This window comes from Microcaecilia unicolor, chromosome 8, assembly GCF_901765095.1.
Source record: "Microcaecilia unicolor chromosome 8, aMicUni1.1, whole genome shotgun sequence".
Taxonomy (NCBI): Eukaryota; Metazoa; Chordata; class Amphibia; order Gymnophiona; family Siphonopidae; genus Microcaecilia; species Microcaecilia unicolor.
The window spans coordinates 61,606,493-61,633,131 of NC_044038.1; the positions used below are offsets into that span (position 1 = coordinate 61,606,493).

General features: G+C 45.8%; 1 protein-coding gene across 1 annotated transcript in view; it reads right to left on the minus strand.

The window, feature by feature from the left end:
• Positions 1–1,999: 1,999 nt before the first annotated feature.
• Positions 2,000–26,639, minus strand: part of TRAP1 (TNF receptor associated protein 1) — a 186,329-nt gene continuing 161,689 nt past the window's right edge. Inside the window, exons 15-18 of the mRNA XM_030211743.1 lie at positions 26,221–26,306; positions 15,375–15,520; positions 10,501–10,573; positions 2,000–3,223 (exon numbers count right to left, since the gene is read on the minus strand). Coding sequence (XP_030067603.1) covers positions 3,122–3,223; positions 10,501–10,573; positions 15,375–15,520; positions 26,221–26,306 — 407 coding nt within the window. The 3' untranslated portion in view covers positions 2,000–3,121. The remainder of the gene's footprint in view (positions 3,224–10,500; positions 10,574–15,374; positions 15,521–26,220; positions 26,307–26,639) is intronic.

Sequence of the window (26,639 nt, forward strand, 5' to 3'; positions counted from 1 at the left end):
TTTCTAATTCTTCCTACTTTTCTTACTCATCTATATGTTACAACTTTGCCTTACCCTTCAATACCAATTATAATGTTCTAGTACATATTGTGTTGTCAGTGCAAGTAGTATACCATGCCATACTTTGTATTGTTGTTCGAATATTTTTACTGCTCTAATTGCCTACTGCTCGTTTGATCTTTTCTTACTGTACACCGCCTTGAGTGAACTCCTTAAAATAAGGCAGAAAATAAATCCTAATAAATAAAAGCTCTATTGGTAAATGTTATGTTGCTGCTCTTTCTGACAGTTAAAGGGGTGAAATCTCATAGAATCTTTACTTTGTCTATGTATTACCAAGCATCAACAATTTGTAACTCACTGCCAGTATATATTCAAACAACCACAGACTATATGATTTTTCATCACCATCTTAAAACTTTTTTTTTTTTTTTGCTTTATCCGCTAATGTAATTCTTGTACATTTTGTGTTCAACCTCTTAAAATTGTAATCTGCACTGAACTAAATAGGTTGTTGTGGAATACAAATAATGTGTAACAATAACCCACAGTAACTGGACAGCACACGGTCCTTAATTTTCTTTTAATAAATTAAGGGGTCCTTATACTAAGGTGTGGTAATGTATTTAGCATGTGCTAAATAATATGCCCATTATATTCCTATAGGCATCTTGTCATTTAGCATGTGCTAAACCCTCTGTTTACAAAGCTGCATGTCAATGTCAACACAGCCCGTTCAAAGTGCATGGGCTATGTCAGCATTACTACACCGACAGCCGCTAGTGTGGTTTTGTAAACAGGTGGTGGTGGGGGGTAAATTTGTTAGCGCACCTTAGTAAAGGACCCCTACATTAAAAAGAAAATATAATAAACAGCCAGAACACCCCCATGCTCCACTGACCAGGACACCTAGGCCAGGAGCTCCCCTAATAGAGGAATCCAAGAGCTAGTGGAAGACCATCCATCCGCCTGCTGGAGACAGAGATATACTGACTTTCTGAGGTTTCAAGTCAGTGATCTCTATCTCCATCTGCTGGTAAACAAACACAATCCACTGGTTTCTGGATTCATCCGCAGCTGATGCAAAGGAAAGAATCATTCATATATTTGAAAGGTATTAATGTGCAAACAGGAAAGTGGTAGAACTAGAGGACATGAATTGAGGTTGCAGGGGGGACTGATTCATGAATAATGTCAGGAAATATTTTTTCACAAAGAAGATGGTATATGCCTGGAATGCTTACCCACGGGAGGTGGTAATGACAACGGTAACGGAATTCAAAAATACATAGGATAAACATCAAGGAATCCTGTTTAGAAGGAATGGATCAAAAGAAGCTTAACGGTGATTAGATGCAACACCAGTAATTGTGAACAAAAGCCAGTGCTGGGCAGACTTCTACTGTGCCCTGATCATGGCTGAACAGATTTGTATGGACTCGAGTGGGGCCTTCCAGAGGCTTCAATGACAACTTCAGAAGTTTTAGAACAAGGACAGTGCTGGGCAGACTTCTACAGTCTATGCCTTGTAAATGGCATGGACAAATCAAGATCAGGTATACATAGGAGGAATCACATCATACCTTATGCTATGAGTTTATCTTGTTAGGCAACTGGATGAACTGTACAGGTCTTTACCTGCTGTAATCTAGTATATAACCCATTACAGGTATGCAACTTTGTTATACTTGGGTTGTGCAAAAGATCTTCTACTGGAGTTCACAGGGTTTAATATGTATAGGCAAGGATCAAAATGTGCTTGGAAATTGGCTCAGAGTGTAATGTAATGATTCTCCTGTGGTTACACCTTACAAAGATTTATGTTTTTGGCATCAAATCATCTATATGTAAAAAAAACTATTAACGAATTATTTTCCAACTAATAGTGACTGCCCTGGCAAAATAAAATTAAAACAGGCTTGTGACAACATAAAAAAGCTGAAGCAAGACCAGGTTTGGAAAAGCAGCAAGGCAGCCAGAAAGCACCAGAACACATGGCAATGAGCAGCCCTTCATGATTTATTTAACAGCAAACAAATGTTTTTTTTTTTTCCTGGTCGGTGCAATGTTCTGCACAGAGCGCCAGACCTTAAGTGTATGTCCTACATTTACCAGTGTAAGCTATCTCAGCCCAACAGTGCTGCACATTCTCCTTTAAACAGGTGAGCTGAACTATTGCCCTAAAGCACAGACACCAATGGTGGTTGATGCTCCAGTCCTATGTCAATGAGCCCACTCATGGCTCATACTAGCTCAGGCTTTCAGCTACAAGGCCCTCTGGGCAAAACATGTAGGGCTTAACCTTCAACACGATTTAACCGGCCAGAAACAGCTCCTGGACAGTTAAATCACCTGTTCAGAGCTAACCATTAATTTTCAGTGCCACGTAAGCAGTTAGTACCACTGAAAATAACCGTTTAGCGCTGAACAGAAACTCAGCTATTTTGTGGGCTTTCCAGGGGCAAAGTCAGCACTTGGCTGGTTAAGTACTGATATTTAGCACTTAACTGGCAAAGTTAACCACATAAAAGTCAGTCATCTTTATGTGGTAACCTAGAGCTGGTAAAGTGCTGAATATAGCACTTAATCGGCTATTCATTAGCCAGCTCCTCAAACCTAGAAATTCAATGCTGGAACCCGAACATAGCCTGCCATTAAATTTCTAGGTTTAACACCAGCAACTGTCAGCAAAATGCTGATCACCGCTGGCTGAATATTGAGCCACTTGTGTTTAAGTTCACTCCACAGGGATCATGTATGTTGCTAGAAGACAGTAGGCCCAGGTTGTCTTTAAGGTGCTCTATGCTCTCACTTGGAACTGATTTTTAAAGACAGAATTTTAAAACTCAATTTTAAATTTGCACTTGAGACATGGGTTTGCTGTTAGATTCGGTATACAACAGCTCTGCAGTAGGCTCTACGAACAAGAGAGAAAGTTGGGCTTATGGCTCCAATAAACTGGGCTGAAAAAGTCCAGCAGCATTAGAAGCTGATCTTTGTGCCTCCTTCACTGTAGCCTGAAAACAAAGGCAGATACTCCAGATTAACAGTATACAAGGAAGCAATCCCAGTCTACAAAGCAAAGAGAAGAGCGTCAGAGATGGGGTGCAGATCCATGCAGTCAGTGCTTTTCCAGGGCTTTCGTCAGAAGTTCATTCAGGCGGCTCACCATCGGTCTTGGGTCATCATTCAGTCCTGCAGCAATCATGGCATTCTCATAGATCTGAAGAGGAGGGATACAGAAACAAAGACATCAAAATCAGCAGCCAGATGGTGACTGCAGAGTAGGTCTATAGGAGAGAACGCTATGGATTAGCACCTGCCAGTCCTGTATTAGAATATATATACGAGGTTTAGGTGTCAGCACACCCTGTGATCTGGGAGTGGCATGCATGCAGGAGTTTATGGTAAGATTGGTTATTGGCCCCAAGGCAGCTAACACATAAGGTGCAATAATTTCTTGCAGTCCTGGAGTACAGGTGTGAGTAGGCCTCCTAGACTTGGTATGCTGGAGATTAATAATAAAGAAATAGATCCTAACTATAATATTAAATCCCCCAAAATCCAGCAAACAAATTAAGGTCAGTCACATGGCCCATTACTGTTGAGCTATGGTAAACCAAATTATCCTATATAATAATTCTTACCACCAACGTTCTAAAGTAGCTGCCTGTGTCCGTGGCTCCTGGAATTGCTGACTTCACTCACAGCTGATTCCCAGGCAGGGGGAGGAGTAGGGAAACACGTGGAGCAAGTTGCTCCGCGTGTTTCCCTACTCCTGCCCCTGCCTGGGAATCAGCTGTGAGTGCGCCACTCAAACACCCCCTTGGCGCATCACCCAAGCCCCCCCCCCCCCCCCCCCAAGCACATCAACTCCCTCGCCACCTGTAGCTGCCAGTGGTAACGCTGTCCTGTCGCTGCTGCTTCACCTGTTGAGCAGCAGCAGCCGCTACAAAAAGAAAAAAAGCCATAAATGTTTCACCCCTCAGCGCATCACCCAAGCCCCCCCCCCCCGGCACATCAAACACCCCCCTCCCAAAACACATCAACCCCCTTGCCACCCATAGCTGCCACTGGTAACGCTGTCTGGCCGCTGCTGCTTCTCCTGTTGAGCAGCAGCGCCCGCTACAAAAAGAAAAAAAAAACCATGAATGTTTTTAAACATCAAGCACGGCACCGCACACAGCCATCAGGCATTGGCTGTTGGCTTTGCAGCCGCTCCTCCTCTCGCCTCCACGTCACTGCCCCTGGAGTAAGACCCCGGAGGAGCGCAGCGAAGTGAGAGGAGGAGCAGCTGCAGAGCAGACAGCCAATGCCTGATGGCTGTCTGCGGTGCCGCGCTTGGTGTTTAAAAACATTTATTGCTTTTTTTCTTTTTGTAGTGGCAGCGGGTCGTTGGACATGGGTGGCTGGAGGGGGGGCAGGGGGAGGGTCGCTGGACATGGGTGGCTGCAGGGGGGGGGCAGCGGGAGAGGGAGGTGGGGAGGGGGTCCTGAGACCAGAGAGGTGGGGGTGGGGAGGGGGGGGGGCAAACCTCACTGTCTCTCACATACACTCTCTCTGACACATTCTCTATCACACTCTTATCTCTCACACACACACAGCCACACAAACAGCCACTGTCTCTCTCACACTCTGTTTCTCACACACACACACACTCTGTCTCTCTCTCATTCTCTCTCTGACACACACACACTCTCTCTCTCAAACATACACACTCCGGGGAAAACCTTGCTAGCGCCCGTTTCATTTCTGTCAGAAACGGGCCTTTTTTTTATTAGTGTGTATATATATATATATATATATATATATATATATATAAAAGGAGATTTGTAGCTATACTGGTCAATGAAAACAAAATAGGCTGTAGGAAACCACTCAGACTACAGATAGTGGCATTATAAAATTGGTATGTCATTGTGTTGTAATCTGCCTTGATCCAAGGTGGAATATAACCAAACAAAAATGTACATGTGTAAATGCTACTCAACTGTTCTAAAATGACCTATTTAATCTAATTAAAGCACCAATGCAAGATGTATTCCACCATTTATTCACTTCCTGCTCCATTTTGTGGAAGGAAATAAAAGTAGACTAAAGAAAAAACTAACTGCTGCTACCAGTTTTAAAAATATTTTTATATTTTGGAATAAAAGTGATATATACTTAATTTTTTCCATTCTTCTGAGTCTGAGCCCCACAGGTGCTGTGCTTAGTTGCTACATTTGAGGCTGTTAGATGATGCAGGCATTTATAATACAGATGAGTTCCTACTCCAACTTGTACAAAAGCCATATTTACATATTTAGATGCCACAGGACTCAAAGAACTTAAGGAGGTATGTTCTGAACATTTGGGCAAATCTAAACACACTCCACTCAATACTCAGTGCTATTTAACCGACCAGAATGGCTGCTGACCAGTTAAATAACACTTAACCGGCTATCCCTCGCTGAATATCCCGTTAGCGACTAGCAGATAGTCATTATATTGGCCGATATAACCAGCAATCACCTAATTTTTAAAGCCGGTTTAGTGACCATATTTAGAAATAGAAAATCTGGTATATCTTTGGCCGGTTTGAAGATAACCAGCTAAGTCTGAATATTGACTTAGCCGGTTATCTTCAAACCAGCCAAAAATAAACCAGATATTCAACGCCAGTAACTGGAAACGGCACAGCACTGAATTTCCGGGCTTAGTGCCAACCGCAGGAGTAAGCCAGTCTAACTCTCGCGTTCTGAATATCAGTCCCACTATGCATATGTTTCCTATTTTCCAATGGGACTGCAAATCTGCTTAGATAGAGTTGCGGACTGACTGCAGGCTCATCATCTGGTTCTAAACTCATAAAAACAACTGCATGCTGGATTACAGGTCATGCCTCTCCACTATCTCTTTGGTCTACCAATTTCTCCCCTCACATCTCTTCAGTGTTGAGATCGGGTGTCACAAAATGCCTAACCGCCTGCCACCTGCCTAGGGCTACCCTGCGGCCACTTAAGAGGGTATATCCCCAGCACAACTCAGGTCCTCCTGCACCTGTCATTTGTGCTCTACACTAGCACCCTCCTCCCACCGACTGGGTCACAACCGCTTCTGGGCATCTCTCACTCTCAAATTATTCCCCAGGGATTTCTAGGTTACTGGGGCCACACTCCCAGTGGTCCCACAGTTACTGGAAAGCACTCACAAACCCAACACATAAACCCACCAGGGTTCTTAGTCAGTCCAGACAAGCAAAGGCAATAAAATTGTTTACCATCATAAAAAAATATTGAACAGTGAACCATAAAAACAGATGAAACAATTATAAATTATGGTCCTAGCCCATGCAGACTACTACTGCAACAGAATATACACAGGATGTAAAGAACAAATGCTAAAGAAACTGCAAATGGCGCAAAACACAGCAGCAAGACTCATAAATGGAAAAAAAAAACAAATTCAAAATGAAAGCACAAGGCCTCTACTTCAAAAACTTCACTGGCTACCTATCAAATATCATTCAAGATCTGCACACTAGCCTACAGAATAATTTTCGGCCTAGCCCCAGCTTACATGACAGACCTACTAATATTACCACAACTCAACACAAACAAGAACACAAGATCCTACCTTACACTCCACTTCCTTAAATGCCAAGGCCTAAAATATAAAACTTTTTATGCAACAAGTTTCGCCTACATATGCACCAAAAAGTAGAACTCCCTCCCAAAAGACCTAAAATACAAGAACTACCTACAATTCAGAAAACACCTGAAAGCCCACTTCTACAAAACAACCTACCCTCCTGATGATCCCACAACCATGCAATTAATCAAACACTCGTACAATCATGAACCTCAAAACAAACAAAAAGAATGATTAAAAAAAAAAAGAAAGAAGAGAACTAGACCTGACTCAAACACACCGGAATACTCAGAACATTTGATCCCCATAAAGAAAACACGTCTCATCTTTTCCATCTATACCTTTGAACCTGCAAACTGCTATTCTCTTTACTAACTGTAAGCCACATTGAACCTACCCACTAGGAAGGAAAATGTGGGGTACAAATGCAATAAATAAATAAAAATAAATAAAATTATATGGAACAATTATAAAACTAACTAAACATATGTTTACTATCTACATAGTACCTGGGAAGTACAGGAAATGTAGCTGCTCACAGATGACAGAATATAACTGCTTACAGGGTCTCAGTAAAGAAGTCTTTCTCTCTCTAATTCCAAGCTGAGACTGGAGAAAAAGCCAGTACATTCTAAATGAATTGAGCTCCTGGGCCAATCAGAGCCCAGAACAACAAAGTTTTAAAAATAGCTGGCCATATCACTGCAGGTTACCTCTTATTTGAGTTCACTAAAGAAGGAACAGTCAGTTCTCTGTAACAGCTTTAAACATAAAGTGGCCAAACCACAGATATACATTTCAAAAAATAATCAATACAGTTTACAGGTTTAAAACCTACCGTTTTGTCACATCGGGCTTTATGGCTCTTCATAAATTTAGATCAAAATGAAGTGGAGGAGTAGCCTAAAGGTTAGTGCAGTGGCCTGAGAACCAGGAGGACCAGGTTCAATTCCTACTGCAGCTCCTTGTGACTCTGGGCAAGTCACTTAACCCTCCACTGATCCAGGTACAAAATAAGTCTGTATATAATATGTAAACTGCTTTGACTGTAACCAAAGAAAGGTAGTATATTAAATCCTATCTCATTTCCCTTAAATGTGTTACATACTCTATTCCATGCTTTTGCTGGATCTCGAATTATTGTATCATTGTTTTTGCTGGCATTTCTAAATCTGAAATAAAAAGATTTCAAACACTGTAAAACACAGCAGTTCGTGTCTTGTGCCGGGTCAAGCAGAGGGATCATTTTTCCCCTCTCTTTGTAACACTTCATTTGTTTACACATTGAATACAGAATTTGATTTAAAATTCTTATAATTACACACAAAACTCTCCACACTGGAATTCTAGATTACCTAATAATTCCTTATGCTCCTGTACACCTCTGATCCGTGAATGATCATAGACTCCCTTCCCAGCCCCTCACAGGCTTATTGGGAATGCACTAGAAAACGTGCATTTTATTTTCTAGCTCTGTTTCCCTGGAACAGTTTACCCCTTTCTCTCTGTTCAGAGTCATCACTTAAAACATTTAAGACAGGACTAAAATCTCATCTTTTAATGTTGCCTTTTAATGGAGTGCAGGACATAAGGACCTAATGATTTAATCCTTTTAGGAATTTAACCAGAGGAAACTTGTAGTTGATACTTTGACATTTGAATGCTCTGTGAGTGTGTGAATTGACTTTCTTTATTTTAATGGAGTTCTTTCTTGATGACTTTTAAATTGTAAACCACCTTGATTTGCACTGTAAAAAAGGCAATTTTAGCAAATACTAATAAACAATAATGAAGCAATTATACACTTTCCCCATCAGCAATTATGTTGGAATGTAATTGTATTTTACATGCATTGCCTGTCACCTATTATTTCTCTGTGATTACTCTGTGACCTCTGATGTGAATTACTTAGAGAGGTCACACAGCTATGCAACTTCCTGTGGGGGTTTAGATGCAGCACATGCAGCACATGGAGCACATGGAGCTCATGATCTCTCCTAACCTGAGAGGATCTATGGTGGTGTGAGCATCCATTACCATCTAAGCACATGGAAGGAGCTGATAATACAAATGTATAGTAATATGTAAATATAAGCCTGTCTGATTATAATCTAACTACAAACTGTGAGTAAACAGATGTTTTGTTACTTCAACTTTAAAGTGACTCAGCAGTGAATTATTCAGGGGTGAATGAGAGAGAGATGAAGAAAGAAATTAACATTTCTAAAGCTGAAGCTGTGTGTACTAAAATCTGCTAATTATTTACTACAAATAATCCAACAAATTACACCTGGTTATTTGGTTCTGAGGTCTCTACCACAGGTCGAGGGGCAATTGTGCTCCCCTCAGCAACATCCATGATCTGAAAAATGTTTTAAAATATTATTTCACTGAGCTCCTTAACAGGCTCTTCTTGTACATGCAGTCTTGTGAAATCAGTGACAGCAAACACATGTGTATGTTGCTAAATTGGTCTTTTACTTCCTATATAGATTCAGTGTTCAGAAGGAATGGATCCTAAAGAGCTTAGCCGAGATTGGGTGCCAGAGCCGGTGGTGGGAGGCGGGGCTGGTGGCTGGGAGGCGGGGATAGTGCTGGGCAAACTTACACGGTTTGTGCCCTGAAAAGGACAGGTACAAATCAAGGTAAGGTATACACAAAAAGTAGCACATATGAGTTTATCTTGTAGGGCAGATTGGATGGACCATGCAGGTCTTTTTCTGCCGTCATTTACTATGTTACTATGTTTGATCCAAGGTGTTCAGAGTAGTTTTTCTGTAGAGGCTTATATGCTTTCCGGTGAGATAAGACTTCAGGGGAAACAGTTAAGGATAACAGTAAGAGCTCCATTTTGTTCCATAAGCTGCATTACTACACAAACATCCTTTGTAGACTCCTGAGGCAGGCCGTATAGGCAGAAACACAGCTCGTGTTAAGTCTTGAATGTTGATTAATAAATTTTTACATCTTTTTGGAACATTGTCTCATCATTCTTTTAGTCACCTTTGCTGTGTTTGGTGTGGCTAAATTAGCACTTAGATGTGTAAAGCACAGAGTAATGTTGCTCTTTTTTTGAAAGTGAATTTTTTGTGAAATCAGTGCTCCCGCTGTACATTCAGGTAAATACATGTGCATTTGAAGGTGTCCTTATATACTTATTTTACAAAAGGCATAGCTTTCTACAGAGCTTGTAACCTCCTCTGGACATGCTCAGGACTTTCTACTCAAGACAAAAAAAAAAAAAAAAAAGCAAAATTGAGCAAGAAAGAAGGAAGAAGCATTGTGTTCATCATTATTTCTCTTTTTAACAGCAGCAGGTTCCATATTAAGAAACCCCTTTTTCTTGTCATATGTCTGCCTCTTCACTCACAGCAGCCAACTCCCCATGGGTTCAGCTCCAGTACCACCACAGGAGGCGTCTGGAAAGTCTGCTTCACCTGTCAGCTGCCCTGCAGTATCAATGAAAGTGATACAACTCCCTCAAGGTGGTGATGCTCCACTCCTTCACCACCCGCCTTCCAGCCCATGTGCAGCGATGCCTTGCTGAAGGGCTCATGTACTGCCTGTGACCACACATTAGGTGAAAACCATAGTTTTGGCACAATCCACCAATTTATCCAAAATAAGACAGAAAGGCAACAAATGGACAAGGAGATAAGGTTAATACAAAAAAAAAAAAAAAAAAAACAACTTTAGGATAAACATTCAGGGCACCGGCAGATGTCCCCATCCGTGCAGGCTTCAAGCATTCCTCATCTCACACTCTGATCTAGCTCTGGAGTTTATGATGTAAAGAAAGGTAGTAATTTCAACTTAGCACCCAATGACCTGACTATTTACATAGAGCACAGAGATAATCTGTCTTACCTGATCAAGCAAAAGCTGGGCCAGCTCTGGCTCGCTGTCCTTCAGCTGCCTGAGTTTCTTGATCAGAGCATGTCTGCAAAAGAGCAACAGGTGAGAATGCTCAGGAACCACTGGCAAATGACTTCATACATGATAAACTAAGGGAACACGCACAGGCAATGACATTCCCTGAATACAGGATATCCCACTGGTAAAATTCATACCAAAATGTTTCAATGTTGAAAGGGCTTTCCTCCCTGGCAGTCAAATCAGCAGTAGTCACAGCAGGCTGGCGGTGTGGGGAGCCAACAGGCACGCATTAAGCATCCATTCCCAGTCTCTGCAGCTGCTTCCCCTCCTACTCCTCTATACTTCTGAATATAAATGCACAGCCTGGGGAAGGGCAGCCAAGGAGACAAAGCACATGCTCACTGTGTCCCTGGCCTATTGGCCTACCACTAATCTGTTCATACTATTGTGCCTCGAGAATCCGAGAGGAACCAGAAGGGGAGATGGAGAGGATCCTTCCTTGTGAAATAATATGTCAAAGGCATTGAGGCTGCAGCAGAATCTTGGGGCCTTCTGAAAACATGGGAGCATGGGGCTGGAGAAGATGCAATTATTTCTTGTGTGTTTTTATAGTCACATGCATTTTGTTTTATATTGTATTTATAGACTGATTTGAGGTTGTAAACTGCCTTGGGCAACTTTTTTAGCTGGAAAGGCAATATATAAAAAGTTATGATAAACGTGGGAGGGGAAAATTAGAAAATGACCCCATGAAACAAAAGGAGAGGTATCTTAATTTGAAGGAACTGAAAAAGACAGGTAGGGCAGTGAAGAGGAGAGGAGAGAATATGAGGTGACAGGAAAACAGGCGATGGTGATGAATTTAAAGACAACGTAGAAGAGAAGCTAGAGAGAAATGCGAGATTGGAATGAGTAGGGGTGGAAGAACGGGAGCGAGAGAGAAAATGAAAAACATTGGCTTTCAATATTAACATATACACATACTTTCATTTTAACAACTGCTGCAGGTACAGAGCATCTGGATATATTTGTGTCTATTTTTCTGCAAGTATTTTTCCCATTGATAACATATGTTGATTAGAAAACCCAGTCTATGTGCGTTGTTTCTCTTCCCTGAACTAAACATTCCCCCAGTGAATGCCACCTCCTAATGTGGCAATAAAGTACATGTGCTTTGGATCCCCATGCATAGTAGCCGGATTGGAGTTTGGAAATTCCCATTGCTTTTGAAAGCCCTCACCACTAACAAGATTTTTTTGTTTTTGTGTCCACTATAAAATTAAATAAATTGCTCTACTACAGGTCACACATCAAAGTATGAATGATATTCTGTACTATTAACTTTTCTCTTTTCGTTTTATTTTTATATTTGTTGTAAAGCCTGAACAGATAAGATAAGCAAGGTAAGATAAGCACACAGGGAATCGGAAGTGGTTAAATATCACATAAAATAAATAGCTGTTTCCTTTTAACTTGGAGAACAGCCTTTTCCAGGGGCGGACTGACCATTTGGGCAACCGGATGCCCGTCGCACACTACAGCCCTCCCTGGTCCTACCTTTAAAGGAGCGCCGCTGGTGATCTAGTGGCCTCTGCAGGGGATAACATGTTCTTTCCTGCCCGTTGTGCTGCTGCTTTCCCCCCTGCTCGGCACTGCTGTATTTTAAAAATGGCGGCCGAGACTCCCTGTGGAAATCTCATGAGATTGTTGAAACCTGCGAGACTATCACAGGAAGTCTTGTCCGCCATTTTGAAAACACGGCAGTGCCGGCAGGCGAGAAAATAGCAGCAGCACAGCAGGCCGAAAGAACATGCTCCCCACCACCACAGAGACCACTAGACCAACAGGCCCTTCAGGTAGGACTGGGGCAGCAGGGGCGTCAGCTGCAGTGGTAGGGGGCAGCAGCACAGCGGTAGGGGGTGTCAGACGGCTACTGGGCGGGGGGCCCAGATCACCCTCAGTACCCGGGGGCCCATATCACTCTCAGTCCATCCCTGGCCTTTTCTGTTTTCTTTCAACAGGTACAAAAACACCAACAATTGAAGTGTGGCTAGGAAAACGTACTTACATTGGTGAGATATACAGGCCTCCTTCAAAATCAGAAAAAGTGGACGAAGATTTAATTTAATACTTTCACAAGATAGTCATGAAAGAAGAAGTGACACGAATAGGTGATTTCAATATGCCGGATGTTGATTGAAGCGTCCTGGTTGCAGGATCATCTAGAAGTAAGATCTTGAATTCCCTACAGGTAGAACTGTTCTAGTAGATTGTAATGGAACCCACACAGGATGGATCCTTGCTAGACTTAGTGCTTATTGTGAGAAGGAAGAGGCTGTCCTACCCTGGTTAGGCCCCTAGAGGGCGCTGTTCCCCTAAAATGTCCAGGGAGAACGGCTGGGTGAGTCACTAAAGGGATTCAATAAGGGGATGTATAGCAGGAGGTCACTAGGACCGAGGAGAGTCCTGGGGATAGAAACAGGTGCAGCAGGTTATGGGCTGGGTCCTGTTTGGCCATTAACCACTTAATACCCCACCTGAGTGTGAGGGAGAAAGGAGAGCTAGCCGCTGCAGAAGGGAGCTGGTAGCTGAAGCAGGAGGATCCCCATGAGAAGTACTGGCTGAGCCCTTTGGACTGCTAGTGAACTGTGTGCAAAGCAAGGAAGCTGGCTGGGGTAAGAAGGCCCTAGAGTGTCAGGTATAAGAACTGTGTGTTACAAGGAAGGACTGTGTGTCCAGGTGCTTAAGCTGGAAGATTGAACTGAGTGGGAAGAAATATTTAAGCTGGAAGAACTGTTTAAGCTTGTAAAAGTGTTTTAAGCTGGAAGAGGTGTGCCCCAGGAAGCGGGAATAAAAGATTTGTATGAGAAATATCCTGTTGGCGAGACCTGACTATGTTGCCGTTTGAGAAGCAGGTCACCCTGAGCAGAAAGGGGTAGTAGCCTACTTTTCATAAAATCTGCATACTGAGAACCAGCTCACCCTGAGTGAAAGAGGGACCTGGGATCCTAAGGTGGGAGCTTCATCTTTATAACAGTGGCGTAGCTACGTGGGGCCTGAGGGGGCCGGGGCCCCCGCAGATTCACCCCAGGACCCCCCTCCCGGCGAACCCGCCCCCGCCGCCGCCTACCTTTACTTTTGCTGGCGGGGGATCCCACTCCCCGCCAGCCGACGTCTTCTCAGTCCTTCCTGCACTTCAATTTGTTTGCTGACGTCCTGCACGTAATTGTACGTGCAGGACGTCAGACTCAGAGTACGTGCAGGACGTCAGACTCAGAGAACAGAACTGTTCTCTGAGTCTGACGTCCTGCACGTACAACGTGCAGGACGTCAGCAAACAAATTGAAGAGCGGGAAGCGACTAAGAAGAAGACGTCGGCTGGCGGGGAGTGGGATCCCCCGCCAGCAAAAGTAAAGGTAGGCTGCAGCGGCGGCGGGTTCGCGGCGGGAGGGGGGGCGGCAATGTCGGCGGTGGGGGGGCGGCGCCGGGGGAGGGCTAAAATGTGCCCCCTCCCCCCGGGCTCTGGACCCCTCTCCCACGGAAGGCTGGCTACGCCCCTGCTTTATAATAGCCTCATCTTCACATTATGTATGGGGAGATTATTTCTGATGTTATAATGGATGATTGTTTGACATCTACTGATCACCAGATGGTGTGGTTCAAAATTAAGACACACGTGGAGAGGATATGTTCAAAATTGTTTCAAGAGGAGAGAATACCTCAAAGAGTTATTAGATGGATGAGAACAGCTGGGAAAGAAAAAAGCAATGGACAAAACTGAAAGGAGCTATTTTAAGGGCAATAAACACAAGAGGAAAAGAAGGCTACTTTGGTTCTGAAAAGTAATGGCTGAAAAGGTAAAAGGTTAGACTTCATAAATTACAAAAGATTGCAGAAAGAAAAAGACAAGCAACAATACCTTGAAAAGCCAAGAGATACTGGAAAGCAAAGATACAAATGGAAGAAAAAATAGACAATACAGTAAAACTGGGGGACAAGACATTTTTTAGATGAGTAAGGGTTAGAGGGTGGTAGATACTTGGAATGTCCTCCCTCAGGAGGTGGTGGAGATAAAAACAGTAACAAAATTCAAATATGTGTGGGATACACACAAAGGAATCCTGTATGGAAAAAATGGAACCAAACAAACTTAGTGGTGCTTTGAAGGCAACTCCAGTAATTGGGAAACAAAGCCAGGGTCAGGCAGATTTCTACAGTCTGTGCCCTGATCATAGCTGTACAGATTTAGATGGGTTGGAGTGGGGCTTTGATGACTGGTTCAGTAGTTGGAGAACAAGGCCAGTGTCGGGCAGACTTCTACGGTCTGTGCCCCGAAAATGGCAAGGACAAATCAAGATCAAGTATGCACATGCAGTATCACATCATATATTATACTATGAGTTTATCTTCTTAGGCATACTGGAAGGACTGTACGGGTTTTTATCTGCCGTTATTTACTACATTACTATGATAGAAGGAAGTGCAAAACTTGCACTGTGAAGCTCAAGGTTCAAGGGGAGCAATACATAGAAGCTGATATGGATAACACAGAAATGCTTAACAAATGTTTCTATGTTCACAGATGAAGTGTCAGGGGTAGGACTGAAGATGACAAATGCAAATAAGAATGGATGTGTGGTAGACCTTGGCACCTATATAGAATTCTCCTGCAAATGTAGTGTGGATGAAAGATGTTTAGTACATGCAAATTATAAAGTACATTCTCTCACTCAGACGTCATATGTCCCATTAGCCTCTGGCCCCTTCTGCCTTCATTGCTTTTCCTGGGCATATCTCTCTTTAGATCTGTACCTCTCCTCAGTGCTCTATACCAAGTGTTTTAGACCACAGCCTCCCTGCTTTACCCTGTGTTTATCTCCAGTGTTGGCTGCAAGATCTGGGCTCGCTCCTCTTTAGTCTTCGCCAGTTGCTGGGTTCGAAGAAAATGACGTGCAGCTCCCATCTCCAAGACTGTAATCATAGCTGGGTGTGTGTCCAGTCGCGGGGTTACCTTTCAAGAAAAGTGAGAAAGGGCAAGTAAAACAAATTTTTTGGTTTATTCAGACTTAAAATAGCGTAGAAGAAGAAGAACAACTGCATATCCCAAGTAATATAAATACTGTGATGAGAACATGTGGGAGCTTTCTTCCTACACACACACATTTTATATATTTTAAGTTTGAATTCTTTCAATACTCTGGTGTGTATACCATCTGGTCCAGGTGATTTATCACTCTTGTCAGTTTGGCTCAGTATGTCTTACAGGTTTACCAAGATTTCTTTCAGTTCCTCCACGTCACCCTTGAAAAACATTTCTGGTACAGGTAGATCTCTTACATCTTCTTCCATAAAAACTGAAGCAAAGAATTAATTAATTCTCTCTGCTACAGCCTTATCCTCCTTAGGGGCCCCTTTTGCTCCTTTATGAGTAAGAGTTCGCAGAACCTGGTGACACGGACTGCGCCACTACAATACGTTAACAGTACACACTAAGGCAATAGCACACCTTAGTAACTCTAGTTGTATGTTTTTAAATACATTTTCTTGTACTGAAAATCAGAACACCTTCAATAAAGTAATTTGAAATAAAAATTTGATGTTTACGACCTTAAAGACTTATGGTTTTGATGGACAGTGGATTAAGGCGGTAAGGGCACTGTATAAAGCACCACGGGCGGTAATGTGGGTGAATGGGATTTCACCAGAGCCTATTCCCATCCAGTGGGGAACACGACAGGGGTGCCCACCGTTGCCATTATTGTTTGTTTTAAGCTTAGATCTTTTGATAAGGGAGATACTGTCCAACCCAGACATACGAGGAGTAGAAATGGGTGGGCAGGAATTTAAGATATCGGCCTTCAATGATGATCTTTTGGTGCACCTAACCAATCCCAAGGAATCCCTTATAAACTTGATGGATAGCATCACCAAATTTGGAGATTTCTCTGGGTTTAAATTAAATCTGGATACATCTTTAGCCTTACCAACCAATAGTTTGGTGAAGCGTCATTGGGAGGGTCAATTTCCTTTGAAATGGGCTTCACATCATTTCAAATACCTAGGTATTAAACTCCCATATAAGACATTTTTGGTACAGGACTTGAACATATCTCACTTGTTAGAGCAGCCCAGCCAGCTCTTGTCACAGTGGACGTCATTGCCTATTTCAGTTTATGGGCGCATTCAAATGTTTCATATGATCCTGTTTCCCAGATGGTTGTACACGCTACAATTGCTACCCATTAAACTTACTAGGAGAGAAATTAATGTTCTATATAGAATGATCTCAAACTTTTGCTGGCAAGGAAAGAAACCCAGTACTCCATTTAGACAGGTCCATGGCGACAGGGGGGTCTGGGTTTGCCGGATATGCAGAGCTAATTGGGCATGTCTACTCAGACACCTGGGAGATTGGGTGTTAGAGTCAAATATACACGCCACGGAAGTTAGAGCAAGCAACGTATGGTAAATGGAATATTTTCTCTCTAGTCCACTGTCCCAATGTAAAATTGCCAGAGGAGTTACGTGGCAACTTTCTCCTGAAATTGATTCGGATATCATGGAGGTCTTTGATAAAGTTAATAGGGGGGAACCCACAGCAGTCTGATCAAATACCCTTGGTAGGGAATGTAGACTTTGCTCTGGGGATGGACAATATCTGTTTAGACGATGGGAAAGCAAGGGGATTACATATATTAAAGACCTTTTAGATGCAGAGGGGAGACTAATAACATGGGAGACGCTGTTGTCCTCAGAGAAGGTGGACAGGCATGATATATTTGCCTACAGACAAGTACAACATTATATTCAGAGTCTGGATTTAAAGGATTCGTGGTTCCATCTTAGACAGCAGTTATTAGAATTCTTTGAACCTATCCAGGATAGAGGGGTTTCGGTATCAACCTTGAAAAGAGCGATGGAGGCAATACAAAAGAGACAGGAGAAAGGGGAGCTGCAGAGATGTTGGAGTCAGGATTTAAGCATACCGGCCACAGCAATAGATCTGAATCAATTAGTGGGGCGCATACCTTCAGGGTCGGTTAGTGCAGAGCTTCGTGAATGTAATTTTCGAGTGTTGCATAGAGCTTATTTTACACAGGAACGCCTTTTTAAAGCGGGTGGAATAGAATCCCCGATTTGCAAGAAATGTAAGACAGAAGTTAATTCATTTATACATGCATTTTGGGAATGTGTACAGACTCAGGTTTTTTGGAAGGCTATAATCTCCTACCTGGAGAACCTGGGGGGAAGAACTATAAAGTTGTCTCCTGTGGGATTTTTGTTGGCCCAGTATGAAGATTTTGGGCTACAGGACAAATATTTTAAATTGATGATCAGGAAGGAAGGGATGCTGGGCAAACGAACCGTGTTGGGGGTGTGGACTAGCAACCAAGCTCCGTCATATTGGCAATGGAGGAATAAGCTGCATGCCTTGATGTTGCTGGAATTACAGTATACTCGCTCAACATTTAAAAGGAACAAACTGTTTCTGTCCATTTGGGATAAATATATTCAAGCCTTGTCCCACAAAGCCCGCAGCCTGGCATTGAATTTGTTTTCTTGAAGAAGAGAGAGGAGGTCCCTGGATGGCAGGATGGTGGGGGGGCTTCGGGGGCGCTCTACATGTTCGGATGGTACAGAGTTGAAGGGGAAGGGGAGGAAAGGGAAGGGAGGGGAGGGGGGAGAGGAATAGGGGTAAATGGTTAAATGTCTGATGATGAATGATGCCATCGGGCTTTTAATGAAGGTATCATACTCATTAATTGGGTGAATGTCTTTTGTCTTATCAGATAGATTGTTGAGCTGTAAAAAGAGAGAATTTGGGGGTCGGGGTGGGGAGAAACACGGGAGGGGGGGGGGAATGATGATAGACTACACTATTTTGTTAGAGATGAACACATTTTTGGTTCAGAATTTTATAATCATCTATTTGATATTGTTCTTTTGGCTTTTCATCAATAAAATGTTGAAACTTACAAGTTATAAAGGTTTGAGGGGAGGTGGGGAGAAAATTGTAAAATCTTGATGATAGAAGTTAATGATTCATTCATATAAGTGTGTAAAGCGAATGCTACATACCTGTAGAAGGTATTCTCCGAGGACAGCAGGCTGATTGTTCTCACTGATGGGTGACGTCCACGGCAGCCCCTCCAATCGGAAACTTCACTAGCAAAGTCCTTTGCTAGCCCTCGCGCGTCCGCGCGCACCGCGCATGCGCAGCCGTCTTCCCGCCCGAAACCGGCTCGAGCCGGCCAGTCCAGTATGTAGCAAGACAATACACTTCAAGGGAAGACACAACTCCAAAGGGGAGGCGGGCGGGTTTGTGAGAACAATCAGCCTGCTGTCCTCGGAGAATACCTTCTACAGGTATGTAGCATTCGCTTTCTCCGAGGACAAGCAGGCTGCTTGTTCTCACTGATGGGGTATCCCTAGCCCCCAGGCTCACTCAAAACAACAACATTGGTCAATTGGGCCTCGCAACGGCGAGGACATAACTGAGATTGACCTAAAAAATTTACCAACTAACTGAGAGTGTAGCCTGGAACAGAACAAACAGGGCCCTCGGGGGGTGGAGTTGGATCCTAAAGCCCAAACAGGTTCTGAAGAACTGACTGCCCGAACCGACTGTCACGTCGGGTATCCTGCTGCAGGCAGTAATGAGATGTGAATGTGTGGACAGATGACCACGTCGCAGCTTTGCAAATTTCCTCCATGGTGGCTGACTTCAAGTGGGCTACCGACGCTGCCATGGCTCTAACATTATGAGCCGTGACATGACCCTCAAGAGCCAGCCCAGCCTGGGCGTAAGTGAAGGAAATGCAATCTGCTAGCCAATTGGATATGGTGCGTTTCCCTACAGCCACTCCCCTCTTGTTGGGATCAAAAGAAACAAACAATTGGGCGGACTGTCTGTGGGGCTGTGTCCGCTCCAGATAGAAGGCCAATGCTCTCTTGCAGTCCAATGTGTGCAGCTGACGTTCAGCAGGGCAGGAATGAGGACGGGGAAAGAATGTTGGCAAGACAATTGACTGGTTCAGATGGAACTCCGACACAACCTTTGGCAGAAACTTAGGGTGAGTGCGGAGGACTACTCTGTTGTGATGAAATTTGGTGTAAGGGGCCTGGGCTACCAGGGCCTGAAGCTCACTGACTCTACGAGCCGAGGTAACTGCCACCAAGAAAATGACCTTCCAGGTCAAGTACTTCGGATGGCAGGAATTCAGTGGCTCGAAAGGAGGTTTCATCAGCTGGGTGAGAACGACATTGAGATCCCATGACACTGTAGGAGGCTTGACAGGGGGCTTTGACAAAAGCAAACCTCTCATGAAGCGAACAACTAAAGGCTGTCCTGAGATCGGCTTACCTTCCACTTGGTAATGGTATGCACTGATTGCACTAAGGTGAACCCTTACGGAGTTGGTCTTCAGACCAGACTCAGACAAGTGGAGAAGGTATTCAAGCAGGGTCTGTGTAGGACAAGAGCGAGGATCTAGGGCCTTGCTGTCACACCAGACGGCAAACCTCCTCCAATGAAAGAAGTAACTTCTCTTAGTGGAGTCTTTCCTGGAAGCAAGCAAGATGCGGGAGACACCCTCTGGCAGACCCAAAGAGGCAAAGTCTACGCCCTCAACATCCAGGCCGTGAGAGCCAGGGACTGGAGGTTGGGATGCAGAAGAGCCCCTTCGTCCTGCGTGATGAGGGTCGGAAAACACTCCAATCTCCACGGTTCTTCGGAGGATAACTCCAGAAGAAGAGGGAACCAGATCTGACGCGGCCAAAAGGGAGCAATCAGAATCATGGTGCCTCGGTCTTGCTTGAGTTTCAACAAAGTCTTCCCCACCAGAGGAATGGGAGGATAAGCATACAGCAGACCTTCCCCCAAATCCAGGAGGAAGGCATCCGACGCCAGTCTGCCGTGGGCCTGAAGCCTGGAACAGAACTGAGGGACCTTGTGGTTCACTTGAGATGCGAAGAGATCCACCAGGGGGGTGCCCCACGCCTGGAAGATCTGTCGCACCACACGGGAATTGAGCGACCACTCGTGAGGTTGCATAATCCTGCTCAACCTGTCGGCCAGACTGTTGTTTACGCCTGCCAGATATGTGGCTTGGAGCACCATGCCTTGACGGCGAGCCCAGAGCCACATGCTGACGGCTTCCTGACACAGGGGGCGAGATCCGGTGCCCCCCTGCTTGTTGACATAGTACATGGCAACCTGATTGTCTGTCTGAATTTGGATAATTTGGTGGGACAGCCGATCTCTGAAAGCCTTCAGAGCGTTCCAGATCGCTCGCAACTCCAGAAGATTGATCTGTAGATCGCTTTCTTGGAGGGACCACCTTCCTTGGGTGTGAAGCCCATCGACATGAGCTCCCCATCCCAGGAGAGACGCATCCGTGGTCAGCACTTTTTGAGGCTGAGGAATTTGGAAGGGACGTCCCAGAGTCAAATTGGAGCAAATCGTCCACCAATACAGGGATTCGAGAAAACTCGTGGACAGGTGGATCACGTCCTCTAGACCCCCGGCGGCCTGATACCACTGGGAGGCTAGGGTCCATTGAGCAGATCTCATGCGAAGGCGGGCCATGGGAGTCACATGAACTGTGGAAGCCATGTGGCCCAGCAATCTCAACATCTGCCGAGCTGTGATCTGCTGGGACGCTCGCACCCGCGAGACGAGGGACAACAAGTTGTTGGCCCTCGCCTCTGGGAGATAGGCGCGAGCCGTCCGAGAATCCAGCAGGGCTCCGATGAATTCGAGTTTCTGCACTGGGAGAAGATGGGACTTTGGGTAATTTATCACAAACCCCAGTAGCTCCAGGAGGCGAATAGTCATCTGCATGGACTGCAGGGCTCCTGCCTCGGATGTGTTCTTCACCAGCCAATCGTCGAGATATGGGAACACGTGCACCCCCAGCCTGCGAAGCGCCGCTGCTACCACAGCTAGGCACTTTGTGAACACCCTGGGCGCAGAGGCGAGCCCAAAGGGTAGCACACAGTACTGGAAGTGGCGTGCGCCCAGCTGAAATCGCAGATACTGTCTGTGAGCTGGCAGTATCGGGATGTGTGTGTAGGCATCCTTCAAGTCCAGAGAGCATAGCCAATCGTTTTGCTGAATCATGGGGAGAAGGGTGCCCAGGGAAAGCATCCTGAACTTTTCTTTTACGAGATATTTGTTCAGGGCCCTTAGGTCTAGGATGGGACGCATCCCCCCTGTTTTCTTTTCCACAAGGAAGTACCTGGAATAGAACCCCAGCCCTTCTTGCCCGGATGGCACGGGCTCGACCGCATTGGCGCTGAGAAGGGCGGAGAGTTCCTCTGCAAGTACCTGCTTGTGCTGGAAGCTGTAGGACTGAGCTCCCGGTGGACAATTTGGAGGTTGTGAGGCCAAATTGAGGGTGTATCCTTGCCGGACTATTTGGAGAACCCACTGATCGGAGGTTATGAGAGGCCACCTTTGGTGAAAAGCTTTCAACCTCCCTCCGACAGGCAGGTCGCCCGGCACTGACACTTGGATGTCGGCTATGCTCTGCTGGAGCCAGTCAAAAGCTCGCCCCTTGCTTTTGCTGGGGAGCCGCGGGGCCTTGCTGATTCGCACGCTGCTGACGAGAGCGAGCGCGCTGGGGCTTAGCCTGGGCCGCAGGCTGTCGGGAAGGAGGATTGTACCTACGCTTGCCAGAAGTATAGGGAACAGTCTTCCTTCCCCCGAAAAATCGTCTACCTGTAGAGGTAGAAGCTGAAGGCTGCCGGCGGGCGAACTTGTCGAATGCGGTGTCCCGCTGGTGGAGAGACTCTACCACCTGCTCGACTTTTTCGCCAAAAATGTTATCCGCACGGCAAGGCGAGTCCGCAATCCGCTGCTGGATTCTATTCTCCAGGTCGGCGGCACGCAGCCATGAGAGCCTGCGCATCACCACACCTTGAGCAGCGGCCCTGGACGCAACATCAAAAGTGTCATAAACTCCTCTGGCCAGGAATTTTCTGCACGCCTTCAGCTGCCTGACCACCTCCTGAAAAGGCTTGGCTTGCTCAGGGGGAAGAGCATCAACCAAGCCCGCCAACTGCCGCACATTATTCCGCATGTGTATGCTCGTGTAGAGCTGGTAAGACTGGATCTTGGACACGAGCATAGAGGAATGGTAGGCCTTCCTCCCAAAGGAGTCTAAGGTTCTAGCGTCCTTGCCCGGGGGCGCCGAAGCATGTTCCCTAGAACTCTTAGCCTTCTTTAGGGCCAAATCCACAACTCCAGAGTCATGAGGCAACTGAGTGCGCATCAGCTCTGGGTCCCCATGGATCCGGTACTGGGACTCGATCTTCTTGGGAATGTGGGGATTAGTTAATGGCTTGGTCCAGTTCGCAAGCAATGTCTTCTTCAGGACATGGTGCAAGGGAACAGTGGACGCTTCCTTAGGTGGAGAAGGATAGTCCAGGAGCTCAAACATTTCAGCCCTGGGCTCGTCCTCCACAACCACCGGGAAGGGGATGGCCGTAGACATCTCCCGGACAAAGGAGGCAAAAGACAGACTCTCGGGAGGAGAAAGCTGTCTCTCAGGAGAGGGAGTGGGATCAGACGGAAGACCCTCAGACTCCTCGTCAGAGAAATATCTGGGATCTTCCTCTTCCTCCCACGAGGCCTCACCCTCGGTGTCAGACACAAGTTCACGGACCTGTGTCTGCAACCTCGCCCTGCTCGACTCCGTGGAACCCCGTCCACGATGGGGGCGTCGAGAGGTAGACTCCCTCGCCCGCATCGGCGAAGCTCCCTCCGCCGACGTAGTCGGGGAGCCTTCCTGGGAGGTGGCCGCGGTCGGTACCGCACGCGGTACCGACGTCGGGGACCTCAACCTGGGCGATGGGCCAGCCGGCGCCACGCTCGACGGTACCGGTGGCGCAAGCACCGCCGGTACCGGAGGGGTAGGGCGCAACAGCTCTCCCAGAATCTCTGGGAGAACGGCCCGGAGGCTCTCGTTTAGAGCGGCTGCAGAGAAAGGCTGAGAGGTCGATGCAGGCGTCGACGTCAGTACCTGTTCCGGGCGTGGAGGCTGTTCCGGGCTGTCCAGAGCGGAGCGCATCGACACCTCCTGAACAGAGGGTGAGCGGTCCTCTCGGTGCCGATGCCTGCTGGGTGCCGAATCCCTCGGCGACCCAGAGCTCTCGGTGCCGACACGGGGAGGAGACCGGTGTCGATGCTTCTTCGATTTCTTCCGAAGCATGTCACCGGAGCTCCCCGGCACCGACGAGGAGGACGTCGAATCCATCCGTCGCTTCCTCGGGGCCGAGACTGAAGAAGGTCGATCTCGGGGGGGCTGTACCGCAGGAGCCCTCAGGGTAGGCGGAGACCCACCCGAGGGCTCACCGCCACCAGCAGGGGAATGGACAGCCCTCACCTGCACTCCACCCGATGCACCACCGTCCAACGACATCAGCAGACGAGGTCCTGGTACCACCGACGTCGATGCAGCTATCCGATGTCTCGGCGCCGATGCAGAGGCCCGATGCCTCGATGCACTCGATGCAGGGGCGGCCGAGGAAGAAGGTCTGGACGCTGACGACGTCGATGCACTCGAAGATCCCGGTGCCGATGCCGACGAAGAGCCCGAGAACAACACGTTCCACTGGGCTAGTCTCGCTACCTGAGTCCGCCTTTGAAGCAGGGAACACAGACTGCAGTTCTGAGGGCGGTGCTCGGCCCCCAGACACTGAAGACACGACGAGTGTCGATCAGTGAGCGAGATAACCCGGGCGCACTGGGTGCACTTCTTGAAGCCGCTGGAAGGCTTCGATGTCATGGGCGGAAAAATCACGCCGGCGAAATCAAAAGCCGAAATGGCGAAATTTGAAGCACCAAATTTAGAGGGAGAAAAAATCTCGACCGAGGCCGAAAAGAGGCCTACCCCGACGACGAAAGAAAACTTACCGGGGCAAAAAAGCTGGAAGTACGGGGAGGATTTACACGAAACCCGGCGGGGGGTTTCCGGAGCACTTCCCGACTAGGACAAAGCTTTCCCGAAGGAAAAAAACACGTTCAAAACAAATTGGACGCGCGAGGTCGACTTTCCGGGGCTCGACACGGCGAAAACACGACCGTACCGAGTGCGGACAAAAGAAGACTGGCCGGCTCGAGCCGGTTTCGGGCGGGAAGACGGCCGCGCATGCGCGGTGCGCGCGGACGCGCGAGGGCTAGCAAAGGACTTTGCTAGTGAAGTTTCCGATTGGAGGGGCTGCCGTGGACGTCACCCATCAGTGAGAACAAGCAGCCTGCTTGTCCTCGGAGAATGTTATTTACACTGTCATATATTGAATCCTATGGCAATGTTTAACTTGCGGAATCATCAATAAAAAACTGTTGAAACATAAAAATTTGTTATACTTTTTTTCTCAGAAAATAATTCATTTTTCCATATCTGCCTTTGGATTTCCTAGCTGCATGTAACAATGTTGCATAACTGCTTCATACCATTCCCTCATCCGCCATGTGTTTTTCATTTTAGAGCTGGGGCCTATTTTTGTAGATATACACCACAAAAGTTGTTCCTTTTGGACTAACTCAGTGGCAGAAAAATCTGTGTTCAATTCTCAGCCCAGGTCTTTCACCTCCTCAGTTGGCTGGGACTGGGGATGCTGAGAAAGTAACACAACTCCCTGAGAGGGAGGGAATTTGTTCTATTGTAGTGGTGGATTCCAGCTGTAGTTCTGAATTATCACCTCTTGCTTGCTTTGCCTGTTAATCTGCACTACAGTTTAAGTTCCACAGACTGGTAGCACTACAGAAATGATTGCTAGTAGTAGTGGCAGTGGGGCTGGCAAATCTGGGTCTCTCTCTTGCTTTAATTCTCAATAGCGGTTCAATGTCTGACTTTCAGGATATACACGGTGAACATTCAGACTGTCTATCTCTGGCCACTGATGATATATAAAATATTTAAGAATTTTGATCAGCTTTTGCATTCACTATGACAAAATGTGAGTTTATTTTAAACTTAAATTACTACCATGTCAAACATCGATAAAGTTTTTTTATACAGTTATCCTGAAAAGAGACTTGATTTTTCAAGCTTCCCTCCATGTGTATTTATAAAGACACAAGTTTCCCATGCAATTCACTGTGATATCAGTACCATGAGTTCCTCATACCATGGTTGTATATTTCTCATAGTGAGATATGTCAGTGCCATGGAGTGGAGTACCCTAATGGGTCTACGGTCTGTGCCCTGATCGTGACTGAATAGATATGGATGGACTGGAGTGTAAATTTTAAGGGGCTTCGACGTTAGCTTCAGATCTTTTAGTACAGGAACAGTGCTGGGCAGACATCTACGGTCTGCACCCTGAGAAAGGTAGGGACAACTCAAACTAGGGTATACATATAAAGTATTACATACCATGTAAATGAGTTTATCTTGTTGGGCAGACTGGATGGACTGTTCAGGTCTTTATCTGCCGTCATTTACTATGTTACTATGTAATGGTTAGTGCAGTGGCCGAGAAACTGGGGAACTGGGCTTGATTCATACTGTGGCTTCATGTGGTTCTGGGCAAGTCACTTAACACTATTGTCCCAAGTACAAAAACTTATGATTGTAAGTCCAGTAGGGACAGAGAAAGTACTTGCATAATAAATGTAAACCACTTTGGTTGTACCACTGAAAGACCGTATATCAAATCCACAAGTTTTTGCCGCTTTACCCATGAGTTCCTCATGTAATTCACCTTGATGTTTGTGACATGAGTTCCCAAGCCATTCTTCATCCATGCCAGGAGGTCCTCAGTCTCCTTCTCTGTCAGAAGCTCAGTAGCTGGGAAGGTAAACGGGAAAAGGGCATTAAATACAAGAAGTACCCTCAGTACTTCAATAGTGCATACACGATACCTGGTAAAAGGGTTTTTTCCCCCAGCCAAGTCATTGATAAACAGCTGCCCTGCAATACCCTTGAGGTTTCTGAGTTCTGAACAGTAACAAAAATAAAAATGCATCTGGAATTTGTTGAGAGAGGATCAGTTGGTGCTGAATGTGACACCATAGTTAACATGGACCAGTAAGATCCATTGAGTGTGACATTTTGTTTAAAGATCAGAAACCATTCAGTGCTACATATCCTATATAATAAAACGCACCTCCAACATTCTGA